Source organism: Mus caroli, unplaced genomic scaffold, assembly GCF_978045245.1.
Source record: "Mus caroli unplaced genomic scaffold, Mus_caroli_1 scaffold_1, whole genome shotgun sequence".
NCBI classification, from domain to species: domain Eukaryota; kingdom Metazoa; phylum Chordata; class Mammalia; order Rodentia; family Muridae; genus Mus; species Mus caroli.
The window spans coordinates 34550158-34565539 of record NW_028227256.1 but is presented as its reverse complement, the minus strand read 5'-3'; the positions used below and the strand labels follow the sequence as shown (position 1 = coordinate 34565539).

Genomic DNA, 15382 nt, shown 5'->3' with positions numbered 1-15382 from the left:
AGAGCAGGGAGGAGCTCTCTGGGCCCTACCCCTACTGACAAGCTATAGGCAGATGATGGCGGCTGTGAGCAGGAGACTCACTTCTTCAAATGAGTGTGACCACTGGTGACTTCTCCACGGCCCAGGGGATGAACCCATTCCCATGTGCAGATATATGGGCAATAGTAATTAGACTCAGTGGGTTAAAAATAATTATTTAGGGAAGACATGAAGTTGGGAGGGAGACTAGATGTGGGCATCTCCGGGGAAATTTGGACTGGAGCATAGTGTGGCTATGATGGAGATACATTGTTGCGTGTGTGAAATTTCCAAAGAATACAGTTTGTTTGTTTTTTAAAGATTAATTAATTAATTTGAGTACATTGTAGCTGCCTTCAGACACAGAAGAGGACATCAGTTCTCATTACAGATGGTTGTGAGCCACCATGTGGTTGCTGGGAATTGAACCCAGGACCTCTGGAAGAGCAGTCAGTGCTCTTAACCACTGAGCCATCTCTCCAACCCATGCTTGTTTATTTTTTTAACGAATGCAGGTTTGCTCTCTGCTGACCGCTCTCTGATGAGGTTTCCTGAATCATAAAGTGTTTACCAAGCCTCTGCTGAGTGTACAAATTAGGACATCAAAGGTAAAAGAACTCAAAGGCCAGGAGAGTGATGTGTACAACCCAAAATGCCAGTAGGTAGGGAAGCTTGCTGTTGCCCTGGGAGGGGAAGCATTTCTTATAGCCGAGCTGCTGGGCAAGGCAGAGTGCTCACGCTTCACCTGGAGGCCGTGCAGAACATTAGGTGTGGCAGTCAGGGGAACTCAGCAAGGATGGTGGGAGGGGATTTGTGCTACTGCCATAAATGTTCATTTTTCTGGACAACAAATCAAGAAATATATATATATATATATATATATATATATATATATATATATATGGCTCATCTCAAGCATGTGTCATGTGTTGTCTAATTAAAATAGCTTTACATAAAAAGAAGTCTATGCTGGGCTGGAGAGAGAGCTCAGTCAGTAAAATGAGCATGAGGAATTGGGTGTGGTCCTCAGAACCCACATTTAAGAAGCCATGTGTGGTGTTTCGATGTGCTCGTAGTAACAAAGCGGAAGAGGTGGAGACAGGTGGACCCCCCCCCGCCCCCATTGCTTGCTGACCAGATACCCTGGCCTACTTGATAAGCTCTGGGTAGTGAGAGATCCTGTCATTTAAAATAAATAAATAAATAAATAAATAAATAAATAAATAAATAAATACGTGATAGCACCTGAAGGAGCATACCTGAGATTGTCCTCCAGGATCCACACTTACACACGTGCACACACACATATGCAGACACACCTATGTGCAATACCCACCCACCCAACCCCCCCACACACACACGCACATGTACCTATGTGTGTTCACGAATGCAAAGAAATCAGTGCCAATTTTATAGTACTTCAACTTTTTAAAAGCAATGTAACAGAGTCCAAGCAGCGTATACCACATGGGCAGAGGCAAGCTGTTTGTGTCTGTCACTCAGCTTGTGAGATAAGAAGACTAGAATCCAGTTCTACAGATTTATCATGACTTCTGCTAACATTGGTCACAGGTTTACAGCCATGAATGGGTCTGAGCAGCAGGCAGTTAGTAGCTGTCTGGAGTACTGTGCTGTGAGCAGTCCCGAGAATGATGCTGTGATTGATTGCTGATGTCTGCCAAGGACAGTGAGAGGGTGGTGCCAGCCAGTGCCCTTTTACCTCATCTTTTGTTATGGTAAAAATGAGGCACCTCCTCAGGCAAAAACTGTGGTTAGTGGTGACTTTAAAATGAAACGCCCAAAACATTCATTACAATTTATAGCCATTTACTGTAGTCTATGCATTCCATGCTGTGAACACAAAGCTGTCCCTCACTAAGTTCAGTTCTTAGAGAAAAACACTGTCAATCAGGAATAAACCCACCTTAAACACCATCGGCTTGCAACTGGATGGGGATCGTGAACTCGGTTAACAGCTTTAAGCTGTGTGGTGCTTTTACAGGCTGCCTAAGCTATTTTTAGGTTAAGTTAAAATAGAAGCTAATTTAATACCTTTTTAGCTGCTAACCCACCGAGGTGATTTCAGACTTATAAAGGCATTAAAATACTACCTCCATTTTTGCTGAGTTTTAAAAGGCAGGCAAATGAAGCTGTACAATTTGGGGTTTGATGATTTCATTATTTCTTAAAATCTTCACATCAGGTCCAAATTCAAATGTCCTTCTGAGATGATTCCTGGAAGGCTTTGCTCTTATGTGTAACAAGCCAGTTTGCAGATGTGTGTCTTACCCCAGGATCAAGCTGGTTGGGAGAAAACTTGGGATTTGACTAAAGCAGACCAACAGATGGACAGGTCATACTTATTGGCACAGTGCTCAGTATGTCTGAGAGTGAATCGTTGGTGTTAGGGGCCACCCTCTAACCCACCCCACCAGGGCAAATGTAGACTCCACTAGCCAGCTGGTTCCTGTCACCTATGGACCTCGATTTCTGTCCTCAGTGCTGAAGCCTGGCCCTTCACTCTCTTGCTACACACTATTTCCAGTGGTCCATGATGCTCCTTGTTGAGTCCTCTGCTCTCGTGTCTCATCCTCAGGGGAGTTCTTGCAGATAACAACACTGGATACCAGTTCTGCTCGGTCACACTCTGTCCATGGTCCCCAGCCTCACAGTGCTTAGCTGCGGCAGCTGTGCAGAGGGACAGTGTGGGAAAGGACATTACCCTGGCTTTGCTCTGTATGTGTGTAATCTCTACATAGTGACTACACAGCTGAGATTGCCCTGTGTTACATGTGCCCAGGGAGAGAGAAATGGTGGGTTCCCTGGAGTTGGGGGTGTCAGGAGGCTTTGCCTTCCTGTCCTGTGATCTGAGAGATGGAGCTGGGGTGACAATGGTTCCTCAGTCTATCTGTGGCTCCATCTGGAAGCAGCACTGTGGCAATCAGAGAGGATGAGCCTTTCTTTGTAAAAAGCAAAGCAAAACAAACAACAACAAAAATAACCACATCTGTCACTTGTACTTGGGCTGCCTCTAAAGGTAGGATGGTGGTAATATCCGGTGACAGTGGGAAGCTGGCCTCAGGCCAAACAGAAGACACTACTGGTTGCATCTGCTCTTGCCTAGGGATCTTCCATGGAGCCCCAACACCTTTATTTCTGCAGTGGGGATTTCTCAAGGGTCTGAGAGGAGGCCACAGCACTTGGTCCCATCTTTAAGAAGTTCTTTAATGGTTTCCTTTGGATTCTGGGAGAGGGTAGCGTGCACTTGGCATGTTGAGGGTAACTGACCCCATGTGGCCTGAGGGGGAGCAACTCCAGCAGTCTCCTTTTTTCCAGGAGGGAACTACTATAGAGCTTTCTCCTCTTCCTCCTCATCCTCCTTCTCCTCTTCCTCCTCATCCTCTTCCTTGTCCTCCTCCTCTTCTCCCTCCTCCTCCTCTTCCCCCTCCTTCTTCCTGTCTTCCTCCTTGTCCTCCCCCTTCTCATCCTCCTCCCCCCCCCCTCTTCTTTCTTTTTTGGCTCATGTTTCTTCTCCTCGTCCTCGTCGTTTTTTGGTTTTTTTAATCTTATTTTATTTTAGAGTATGAGTGTTTTGCCTGCATGTGTGTATGTATGTGCACTTGGTAGGCATCCAGGGAGATCAGAAAAAGGCGTTGGGTCTCTTAGCACTTGAGTCGCGGTAGGTTGTGAACCGCCGTGTGGCTGCTAGGAACTGAATCCAGGCGCTGTGCAGGAGTAACCCCCCGACCCATTTCTCCTGCTCTCCCCTCAGGTTTCTCCACCCAAGTTCTACACCCCTAGAAAGAGCAATGGAAGCCTGGTCACGGGCAGGGCCTTGTGGGAACTCTTTACATGTGGCTCAATATGTGTGCAGTCCGTGGCAAATTTGGAGTTTTTTGTGACAGCATTTTTGAGATAGGAAGCAAGAGCAGGATATGTAACAAGCCAGGAGCTACTTGTAAAGGTTACCATGAGCAGCATCCGTCCAAGGGATGATTCGGAAGCTAACTCGTGCATAAAGGAAATGGTAAACATCTCTTGATTAGTTTTTTGACTTAGCTAACTTTGCTGCTGTAAAATACTTAGACCCCCACAAACACATTTTCTCTCTCCCAGTGTTGTTTTCACAATGTGAACGTTCAGAATTTTAACACGAGGTAAAGCGCATAGCAATGTCAAGATGGCCATGCCTGAGTGAGAGTTACCCTCCGAGGGGGTGGCTGTGTGTAGTGGTATGTGATGTGAGGTTCCTTCAGCCCGTTTCCCAGATGGCTGGACCCCGGGGCTGCGTTCCTGCACTGGGCCACTCCGGTCTGGGCCCTGTTTCTTCCCTCAGGTCAGAGCACAGCTGCTGCATGAAGCATGCAAGGTGAGCTGTCCCAAATCCAAGGTTCCAGGCTGCTGAGGGCAGGCGAACCAGCCTCCTCTGCAGCACAGTGTTCGAAGCCTCTCCAGGACTGCTTCCCCTTCAGCTCTGTGGCAGAGACAATGTCCCCAGTGTGGTGTTAGGACAAACTCCCCAGAGCAGAAATGACTGAGCCAGTAGGATGAGGCTCTAAAAGGCTTTTGATACAGACTATCAGATTGCTGGCCCCAAGGGATGGAACCTGACTGGTTCCTCAAGCACTTGGCCAGTGTTTCTTAGCAGGTTGCTGCCATCTTAGGATAGACAGGCACTTGGGTCATGGACAAGCTTTGATTTGAGTATCAGATTTTCAGCTAATAGCTCAGTGATCTTGTACTAGCTGTTCACCCTCAAAGATCCTGTGTCCTTCTCTTGTAAAACTGAGTTATAGCATCGAATTCCTGGTGGGTGTGGGCACTGGATGAGAGGGGATAGAAATTCTCCAGGACCTGCTGTGTTTATGCTGATCCTTCTGAATAATGTGATCCTGGGAACCTGGGATGTTACTATGGCTCAAATGTCCTCACCAAAGAGCAAGTTGAACTTTAGTCTCCACTGGGAGGCGTTATAAGATGGGCAAGTTGGGGACTCGGCCTAGTGGGTAGAGCACTTGCCCCAGAACCATGAGGATAGGAGTTTAGATGCTTGGAAACCCACATAAGTGCCAGGTGGGTGTGGCAGCCTGCCCGTAATCCCATCACTCTGGAGACAGAGAAAGGGGATCCTTGAGACAGGTTGACAAGCTGGATAGGTAAACTAGCAGAGCCTGCAAGCTCTGGGTTCCAGTTTGAGGGCCCGCCTCAATATATACATGATTGAGGAAGACACCAGATTTCAATTTCTGGCTTATATACACATACACACGCACACAAACACACACACGGGCGGGGGGGGGGGGGAGAGAAAGAGAGACAGAGACAGACAGAGACAGAGACAGACAGAGAGAGAGAACTTGCAAAATGAAAGACATAGAAAAAGAGATGGGCAAGCAAAGTCTTTAAGAATAAGTTGACCCATCTGTGGATTCATGGGTTACCACCAGTGGATCTGTCATAAAAGCCACTTCACCTCTGTCTCATGTCTGCAACTCTCACAGGGTGGTGTCCTAGGCTGTGTCAAGACTCTTCGGAGTCTCTGCCAACAGCAAAGCCCCTACCAGATGCAGCCCCTCAACGTCGGACCTCTCCATAGAGCTATGAGCCAAATAAACGTTTATTCCTTATAAATCATCAGTATGTCGTATTATTCAGTTGTAAGAAGAGAAAACAGACCAAGACAGAGGTCCTACTATGAAAACATTAAATATTTTTCCACAGAAGACTTTCTGTTGCAGTTTATAAATAGCTTTCTAATGGATACATAGAGGTGTTAAGAGTCTACAACCCAGAAATACATGGTTTAGACATTGAAACCACAAGCGTAGTTCCTGAAGGCTTTGGGTAAAAAACCAACCCACCACAGAGAGCGTGCTGGGAGGTGGCTTCTGAGGGCTACACCAGGACCTACCTCTCGTCACTGGTCACTGGTCTCTCGTCCCATCACTGGTCACTCTTGTCACGCTTTTCTCTTTAGGTTGTAAACTCCTGGGCTAGAGGTCGGTATAAAGCAATTTCGGGAAAACAGAAGAAAAGAGTGTTTTAGGACCACCCTCAGAAGTCGGCCTGGATTTTAATAATACAGAGTCACACCCCACACTCATTCGTTATTTGCCTAGCCTTTTCTGTCAACACTTACAATGTTGCTTAGTAACTGCTGACTGTCGCCTCCCGCCCGAGGCAGGCGGTCAGACTTTGCTGAACTTGACTTGGGCTGCCTTGCCAGGCAGGTTCCTGAAGTCTATTATTTTGAAGCGGTGGCTAGGTGGACAGAGAGGGTGTCACTAAGTTGTTGGCTTTGGCACTGAGAGAGGCAGAGAGCCCAGCCAGAGAGTCTGTATTGGTGACTTCTTGGGTGGGCGTGGTCTTGCACCTGCCAGGTGTGGTTTCTAGCAGGGCGGGGCGAGGGGCGTGTTTTCAGGGACACACACAGCAAAGTTAGCCTCTTCCTAACCACAAGCTGCATTTGGAAGCCCGGGAAAGGGCAGTTTGAAAATGTATGGGGCCCAAGGAATCATGACAGGCTTCAAAGGCTCCTTCGCCCCTGGCTTCTCTGAGTGGACGGACCTGGGGGCGGGGAGGCTGCATGGTTCGGGTGTATAAATGGAAGTGGGTTTATTTCAGATTTTCTTCACACTGAGTTGTTTTCTTCCCAGACTCTGGCCTTCTTTAGATGGAGAATTGCTTTAGGGTCAGAGCCTGGGCCATTATCCCTGACAAGCTAGTCTGGGAACACCCTGTCCTCAGTCAATCAATTAAGATAAATTAATGAAGAAAAAAGGACGGAGAGAGTTGTTCGTTGTGGCAACACTGGGAAGAACAACACAGAGATCCAATGATCTATCCATCCCTAATTCCCTCTTCAGGGTCCTGATAGGAGATTTAGGCTTAAATAGAGGCCTCGGGGTACGCATAGCTAAAGCAGTCCTGGCCAGGGTGTGGTACTGCCCATCGCTGAGCCTACCCATTGTCTCGGCTTCAGGCTCTCCTGCAGGGTAATCTCAATTGTGAGAACTGAAATCGCTTCCTGGGAGACAAATTCCTCCTCTGGGTGGCACAGGTTGCAATTTCTCCCCCCCCCCCCCGCCCCCAGGTGAGGCTCTGAGATGAATTCTGGGGAGCATTATTTCAATGGGGGGGGGTACACATGTTTAGGTTGTGTCCTTCCTGTAGAAGGACACAGTCCTGCCCCTCAGCCTTTGCCCCTTCCCTGTGAGGACAGCGAGCTGACGCCTGCAGGTGGTTGTGTTTGCTCTCCGTGGTGCAGCAGCGATTCCAGTCACCGTGAAGCAGGTGACAACCACTCCAGACCAACTCCCCAAGGAGTCAGGCCACCCCCACTCCTTGCCCACAGGAGAAGGAAGTGTGCGTGCCTCTCAGAGAGCCGTAACTGCCCTGTGCCTGCACACCTGCCCAGGGAGCTCCGGAGAGCAGTATCGCCATGGTTGGCAGAAACCCCACTTCCTCGTGGCTCAGAAGAGTTGCTGGGGGAACAAGGACAGGAACTCGTGCCCGGTGCCCAGTGGTGTCCTAAGAGCCCCTCGCCCCTCAAGAGTGGACAGGGAGGCCCCACTCTTCTTCCTGCTGCTAGTTGCCAGAAGGATGAGAGCGCCAGAGGCTTGCTGTACACTCAGGAAGATGTCTGCCTTTTACCAGTGCGTCAAGCCTGAGCCAAGGTGGGCCCCTGAGAGCAAGGTGGTGAGGTGGGGGTGGAGGGGAGTCCAGGGAGGCAGGCCACTTGGTCATTGCCAGGGCCTGGGTACCTACTGTCATTGATACTGAGGCCAGCACTTCACCTAGTGTATTATGTTCTAGAATACGGGTGATCTCCTGTCTTACAGACTTTATCCTGTCTTCTCCAGTTGTGAATTTTGGACCAAAATAATAATTTTCTGTGTTTCCTTTTCAACACACATTTAGATACAAGAGAATGGGGAAGGAGGGAGGGAGACACGGCCGAATAGGTAAACAGAACGCTCCGTTCTTAATGTCTCTTGCTTGTTGTACCTTGGATCTACAAGGCATAATTGATACCCTTGGAGTAGAGAGATGGAAAGCAGAGGTCAAGGTGAAAAGACACTGCCAAAGCTCAGCATGAAAGGGCTGGCCCCCAGCTGACAGACACAGCCATGGAAGATACCCTCATCTCCTGTGCAAATAGCCAGCTCCCCAGCCCACTGACCTTATCCCCGAAGGCTCTCAGTGCTCTGTAATTGTGTGCACTGGGTGCAGAGGGAGGCGTAGCTGGGACTGATTTAAATTCCCTTGATCAGCATAAGTAAATACATTGAATGTCTCATACATCAGTTAGAAAATTCCTGGTAGGTCAGCCTCCATCCTTACAAATACTGTCTTATCCGGCGGAAAGCAGTGTGCATGTGGGCCTTCGTCTTTGTCACTGCTTCAGAAGGAGTTTACTGATAGCGGCTTAACCTTTATGTCTAATTCTGCCTATTTTGAATGGCCCAGGAAAGTGTGGTGGCCTGTCTTGTTAGTAGGTTTTGGGTTGTGTCTTCCTATTTATAAATCTCCTGAGTTACACATCTGCTAAAGCTGTATATTACATATACATGTATATTACCATATGTTACATATATATGACAGGAATGCCAGTCATATATATGTAATATTCTGGAAAACTCAAGCATTAATTTCAGCATGCGTGAATGTGTGAGTAAGGGTTGTGTTACCTTAATATACTCAGAAAGTTAAAAATAAGCTGGCTGGTAAAGACGGTCCTTGCACCTGGGCTCCAGGGTCCTGTCCATTAGACAGGTGTTCAGCAGTCAGCACCTGACTGCAAGCTGTAAGCTCACATCTGGAGCGGTAAGGCTGTCATCTAAAGATTAGAAGTTCTTACGTTAAAGGCATCTTTTCAAGACACACCCCAGTATTAGCATGGATTCATATTATGTTTCCCCAAGAATTATGCAAATAGAATTGTAAAGATTGGAGCGCCCATGCTTAACTATTTTTGAAGTAATAGTTTGGTCAGAAATCTTTAATATGTGTGTGTGTGTGTGCACAAATTCCTTCTAAATTTTAAGGTAATTATGAATGTATATATTATTATATATTTTATGCTATATATAATGTTTATTATATGTTAGTGTGTATGTGTGTGTGTGTGGTGTGTGTGTGTGTTCTACCCCTGGTCTTGTGGAAGCTGCCGTGCAGTGTTGTCTGAGAACTGAATTTCTCTCAGATGTGTTTGTGTGGTAAAGATTGCTAGTGAACATGGATTCCTGTGTCTATGAGCATAGCATGCGCTACCATTTACAGGGTCTCCTAACACCACGAAGCCAGTGATTATGCAATCTGCAGAACATGGTAGTCTGTCTTACATAAGAGCCTATTGGTGTGTTCATAAACGATGCTATTTATCTTGTGGATGGCTGAGCTGTCCTGTGTTTTCTTTGCACAGAAACACTCCCAGGAGTTGTGGCCTGATGCCTCATTTTCTCCCTGTGCCTTTGCCAGCCCTGTCCTGCTCACAGCTGAAGGGAAGCCTAGGAACAGCCATCGCCTCCAAACCAGGCCCTCTTCTGTCCCCACAACAGCCAAAGCCTCCAAACTGGTCCCTCTTCTGTCCCCACATTCCTTCACTCGCACACAGCAGGCTCTCAGAGCCCATCAGGGTGTGAGGGAAAACAGGAGCACGCCTCAGGCTAATGAAGTAACCATGGCATGACAAGGACAAGCGCAGTCCTGTCAGACTTTAAAGTCTGCCCCTCACACCCAGAGATGCTCTATGGCCTCGGTGGTAGAACTGGGTGTGGCACATGCACGCCATCTCATTTTTAATAGGAAATTATCTTTGCTCTAATGAATGTTGCTAAGAAGTGGTTTGTTCATTCATTCATTCATTCATTCATTCAGTTATTCGGCAGTGTTCCTTGAGCCCCTGCATTGTGGCAGTACCCTGCTATTTACCTAATCTAGTCCCCTTTTTTTCCATAGAGCTACCTTCAAGTGTACATACTTAGCAAGAGAGGAGTGGCTTGTATCTCTGGGCCAAGCTTTATTGTTACTATTTTCTAAGATGAGCATTAATTAAAAGGTACTAAGAAGTCCTAATACTGACCAGCCACCTAGCTCCTTTTCTTTCTCTGCAGGCTTTAGCAGCAGTAGCTGAGCAACCTCTCATTTCAGACCCTTGCTTAGGACCCCCTGTTGGTGTAGGTCTGTCCTGGCCTCCTCCTCTTCCTGACACGCAGGTAGGGAAGGGTCACAAACATCCAGGTGTCTGCTTCAGAACAGGCAGGCATCTGTTAGAGGCAGGCTGGGGTGACATCCGTTGTCAATGTCACTGCCTCTGTTCCGTGGGTACAGCCGTCCAGCTCCTCTGTTCCCAGGGATAATAATATCATTAAGCAGCAAGCTGGCACTGTTTCTGGGCAGAGATTTGTCACAAGAACTTTGTGAGATTTGCACATTCCGTTTGCTTCGATAATGTGAAACTTATTTTTCTATAAAAAGGAGCAGGCAGATCCTCGCATGACTCACTAGAGAACAATAGTTTAAGTCATAATTTATTTTCGTCCTTTTCTTCCCCCAAGAGAAGGAGAGATTGATTAAGGGTTCCGGCTAGGGATCAGGTGCATATCTGTAAGCAGGTGGCCAGTCAGATAATCACAGGAGCACGCACGCATGCACGCACCCAACAGGTCTCCTTCTTGAGTGCAAAGGTGCAGAGGCTCTTGCAGTCTGTCAGGGAGAAGCTGGCTTACCTGAGGGCCTGGGAGCCTTCCAGGGAAGTCTAAGCTGAAGTCAGAAGGATGAGGAGGGTCAGGAGACCACCACCGAGGAGCTGGAGGCAGGGAACCTGGTACCCAGTGGGAACAACATCTGCAAAGATTCTGGGCTGGACAGATGTGGGTATCTGGGGTTTAGAGAACAGGACTGGGGTGTGGACTTGTGCTGTGTGTGTAGGGGGCTTCGGGTTTGAATCCACCCTGCAGCCCCCGGATGATGTTTGGATCTCCCACATTTACATTGCTCTCTGTCCCTGACTACATCTCCCTCTATCTCACAAATGAATCATCTTTCCTTAGTGGCTGTTTTAAAAATTGTGCATGTGAGTGAATGTGTGTGAGCGTATGGATCAGTGTGCGTGTGTGTGTGTGTGTGTGTGTGTGTGTGTACATATACATATATATATGTGAGTTATGAATGTGTGTGTGTGTACTATGCATATTTGTGCAGTGCCCCTAGAAACCAGAAGAGGTGTTAAATCCCCAAGGCTGGAGCTACAAGCAGCTCTAAGCTGCCTGATATCAGGTACTAGTAACCTAAATCACAGAGCTGGGAGTTCCTAACCACTGAGCCACCTCTCCAGCTCCATCTAATCTTTGTTTTAGCATGAGATCTTGGAGACAAATTGCATCAGGTTCTCTTTTCTAAAAATGCCTTTCCCACATCCTTCTGCCCCTCTGGCAACAAGTTTGCGGACATAAGTGACACACTATAGAGCTAACCTTTCTACACAATAAGGCAAATGGGTTTAAACAGTTGAGCATGTGTGAATACAATGTTATCTTACAATGTTTTAAACTCCCCAGAAGAAACCTTGTATTCATTGACAGTGGCCTGCCATTACCTCATCTTCCCACAGCGCTCCTCTCCCCTCTGTGGGCAATCCTTGATCCGCTCTGTGTTTCTGTGTGATCTTTTACAACATTCAAAGAAATGCTTGTGATAAAGTCTTACGATTAACTTTAACAGAATTCAATAGTGTCTTAATAGTACTTCACTGCTATTCCAGTGCCACAAAGGAGAGGTGGGCCCCTCTTATCTGTCTTAATTTCTCTCTTACTGATTTTAAGACATCTTATCTTTGTCTTCCAATAGCTTGGTTATAACATGCATCTTTCATTTGGACATAGTTCTGCCTACATGGATTAAACTCAGCTTCTTAGATGGTTTCTTTCATCAAATTTGGGGAGTTTTCACCAAGTCCCCATTATTCCATCTTTTTTTCTTTCTTTTCTTTAGATTCACTCATTTGCATAGCCCCAGTTTTGATCCCGGGGATTCTTCTGCCGGTTCAGTTCTGCGTTTGAAGCCTTCTGGCCAGTCTTTCATTCTCCTTTTGTTTCACTTCCAGGATTTCTCTTCGTTGTCCTTTCTAGGTTTTTTGGTTGCTACTTCAGTGTTGTTCATATGGCGGTTTTTGATATGCTCCACACCCTTCATTAGCTTTCGAGCCCCATTGAAAGGGTTGTGTAAACACCAGGTCTTCTTCAGTTGGCTTGTTTTCATCCTCCGAGCAGTGTTCTCTGTTCCTTTGCATCCCATGTGATCTTGTTGCTGTTACTGGCCATCAGATGTTGTGGTCTCACAATGTAGTAATTCTAGAACTCGGATTCTCTTTCCTCCAGGTCTGTTCTGTTGTTGCTGTTGGGTCTTTGTCTTTTGACGTTTTCTTTTGTTTGTTTGCTACTATTATTATTTGATAGATTTCCGGAGGCCTCTGTATTCATGAGCAATGTAAGCCTGCACCTCTCCCTGGGCACACATAGTGACTATTTTCTGTGATATGTGGGTAGTTTTGAAAGATCTAATCTTTAATGTTGACCTCTCACAAGGGACAAAGCATTTTAAAGGTAGAAGAGTGGGGAAGGGTGCTTGTGTATTCAATCCTCTGGATTTACCTAGTCACTGGAAGGAATCTTGTAAAAGTCGGGGGAGGTTGAACAGTGGCCCCACCTCTTCATTTGCCTCATTGTGACCCCAAGTGGCAGTCAGAGCAAACATCGTCAGGGTGAAAGAAAGAGACCTCTTTGCCCTTTCTAGATCTTACCAGCTGTGTGCAAGATGCTCCTGGAATCCACACAGTGCTTGCCAGGGGAGCTTGGACCTGGCACACGAGTTGGGTGCTCCTTTGCTAAGAGCAGACCATGATTGAGATGAACTATTCCCTCTTGGAATTCGTAAGCCTTTATTAGAATACAAATTCCAGATAGTTTTACCAGACAGACCCTGCCTTTTGTTATCCTTCTCTTCTTCCTCTGCCGTCTTCCCAGAATCCTCTATGACTACAACGCATTCTCCTTTGCCTTGGTGCCTGGGATTGGCATTGTGACCATATGAAGATTTTCTGTCTGACAAACTTTTCCAAAGTGGCCTTGACCTCTTTCAGTGAGTGCATGTTTTTGTTTATTCACCTACGTCCACACACGTATTGTCCCTGTCTTGGATGACGACTGTTCTGGCGAGGAGGTGGTGGTCCTGTCTTGTGATGTGATCTGTGAGTACTGTCATTTAGGATATTTTCTTGTGCCTCCTCTACACGGTCCCATTCAAACCCTTAGTCTTTAAATGTAATGGTTCGAATACACTCGCATAAGAATTTCTTCTATATCCTGCATATTATTCCCTTATCAGACACATGATTGGCAAAGACGGTCTCTTACTTTCTCTGCTAGCTTTACACTTTTGTAGTCCTTTGAGACAAAAAGATACCACGTTGGTGAAGCCAAACTTAGTACTCTGAACATCGCATCCGAGGAATTATTGCCAATCCCTAGATCTGAGAATCACTCCTGTTCTCTTCTAAGAATTTCAAATGCACCCTTGGCATTTATGTTTAGCTCTGTGAGCCCCTCTCTGTAGCATGTATGACGTGAGGTCAGACTACAGATACATTTGCATACAGATGTCCCAGTACACGTTGTTGGAAAGATTGTCCTTTCCACATTGAGTTATCTTGACATCCTTGTTAAAAAAAAAAAATAGTTGGCTCTTCTAGTATGCATTTACATCTGGCTCCGATTTCAAATCTCTGCATCTGTGTCTGTCAGTTCAATGAAATCTTATTACAGTAAATTTGTAAGGTTTTTTTTTTTTTTTTAAGATTTGTGTGCATGTCTGTGACTCTGTGTGCCCATGTGTAGGATATCTGTGCCGCCTATGCCTTTGCACACGGAGACAAGAGCTAGAGTTACAGGCATTTGTGGTGGGAGCTGGGATTTGAACTCTGGTCTTCAGGATTGTGCAGCAAGCACTGTCAGTCTCTGTGCCATGTTAAAGCCCCTTTGATAGGATTTGAGAGTGGAGAGTGAGCACTTTATTCTTATTTATCAAGATTGTTTGTACTATTCTAGGCTTAAAATGTTTTTAACTGAGTAAGATAATTGAAAAAAATACTTGTATGTTGTGAATTTTCAAATATTTGTTCTACAAGTTATAGAAACTCTTGTTATGGAATTGATTCATCTCTCCATTTTATCAATTTTTGCTTCAAGAACAAAAGGGTTCTCCTTTTATATGGCTTAGCCTTCATGTTTATAATAGATGCATTTTCTTGATAGAGTATGATAATTTTATCATTATTAAATGATACGATTTATCTGTAATTTTTTTTCTAAAACTAGTTTCCCTGATATTAATGTATTGGCCAGTTTAGAATATTGTTGAATTCCCATGTGATTATATTTTTTATATCTGACTTCCTTAATTTTTGTTAGAAAACACAGTTTATTCCACTTTAACCCTTTTAAGTATGCGTAGACTTGTGAGGTCATGGCATCGTGTATCTTGGAGTCTTTTCTGTGATCTTCAGGAGTCTGTGTAGTCTGTTGCTATGTTTCTTGTTACCAGGTGAGGTGATCTGTGGATTCCTGATCAGTCTAGTTAATGTTGTTCTTCAAGTCTTTTATATCCTGTTGACAGACCGCCCATTTGTTCTAACAGTTATTAGAAGCCAGGTGCTGACATGCACATCCATGGTTATAAGTCACTGAGTCAACGTAGGTGCCAATCAACAGCTGCATTGAGGGCTGTGTATGTGCATGTGTGTGCATGTATGTTCGTGCATGTGCACATGTGTGTAAATGTGTTCATGTGCATGCATGTATGTGTGCTTGCCTGTGTGTATGTGCATGTGTTTATACATGTGTATAAATGTGTTCGTGCGTGTGTGTATATATGTATGTGTACATGTGTTTGCACATGTGTATGTATGCATGGCATTTATTTATATTTTAATGGTGTGTGTGAGACATACCCTTAAAAGAAGAACAGAATCATATTGTTTGCATAAAATTCATGTTAATTGAAGCTTGTTGTGCTATGTTTATATTCCCAACACTTGGGAAGTGGAGACAGGAAGACCAGGCATTGAAGGCCAACTTCAATATGAACAGATTTGATGCCAGCTTAGATAACTAGAGACCACACCCTTACTCCCAACATACACACATATGCATGTACAAAAGACAAGTATATGTTTTTTTCTTATATGTAGATCTCTTTAAAAGACATATGAGAAGCCAGGCATGGTGGCGCACACCTTTAATCTTGGTGTGGGTTCGAGACCAGCCTAGTCTACAGAGGGAGTTCCAGGTCAGCCAGGGATACACAA

The 15382-nt window shown here is 45.7% G+C and overlaps 1 protein-coding gene across 3 annotated transcripts in view; it reads left to right on the top strand.

Moving 5' to 3' along the window:
* The window catches only part of Cracdl (CRACD like), a 108010-nt gene that overhangs the window by 46269 nt on the left and 46359 nt on the right, over positions 1-15382 (top strand). The window contains exon 1 of one of the 3 annotated variants that reach the window (XM_085836475.1): positions 7391-7694. The exons of 1 other annotated variant lie outside the window; for it this stretch is intronic. In XM_085836475.1, coding sequence (XP_085692601.1) covers positions 7621-7694 — 74 coding nt within the window. In that variant the 5' untranslated portion in view covers positions 7391-7620. Of the gene's footprint in view, positions 1-7390; positions 7695-10649; positions 10893-15382 lie in introns of those variants that run through there. One more of the 3 variants, XM_085836478.1, reaches the window with a different exon arrangement.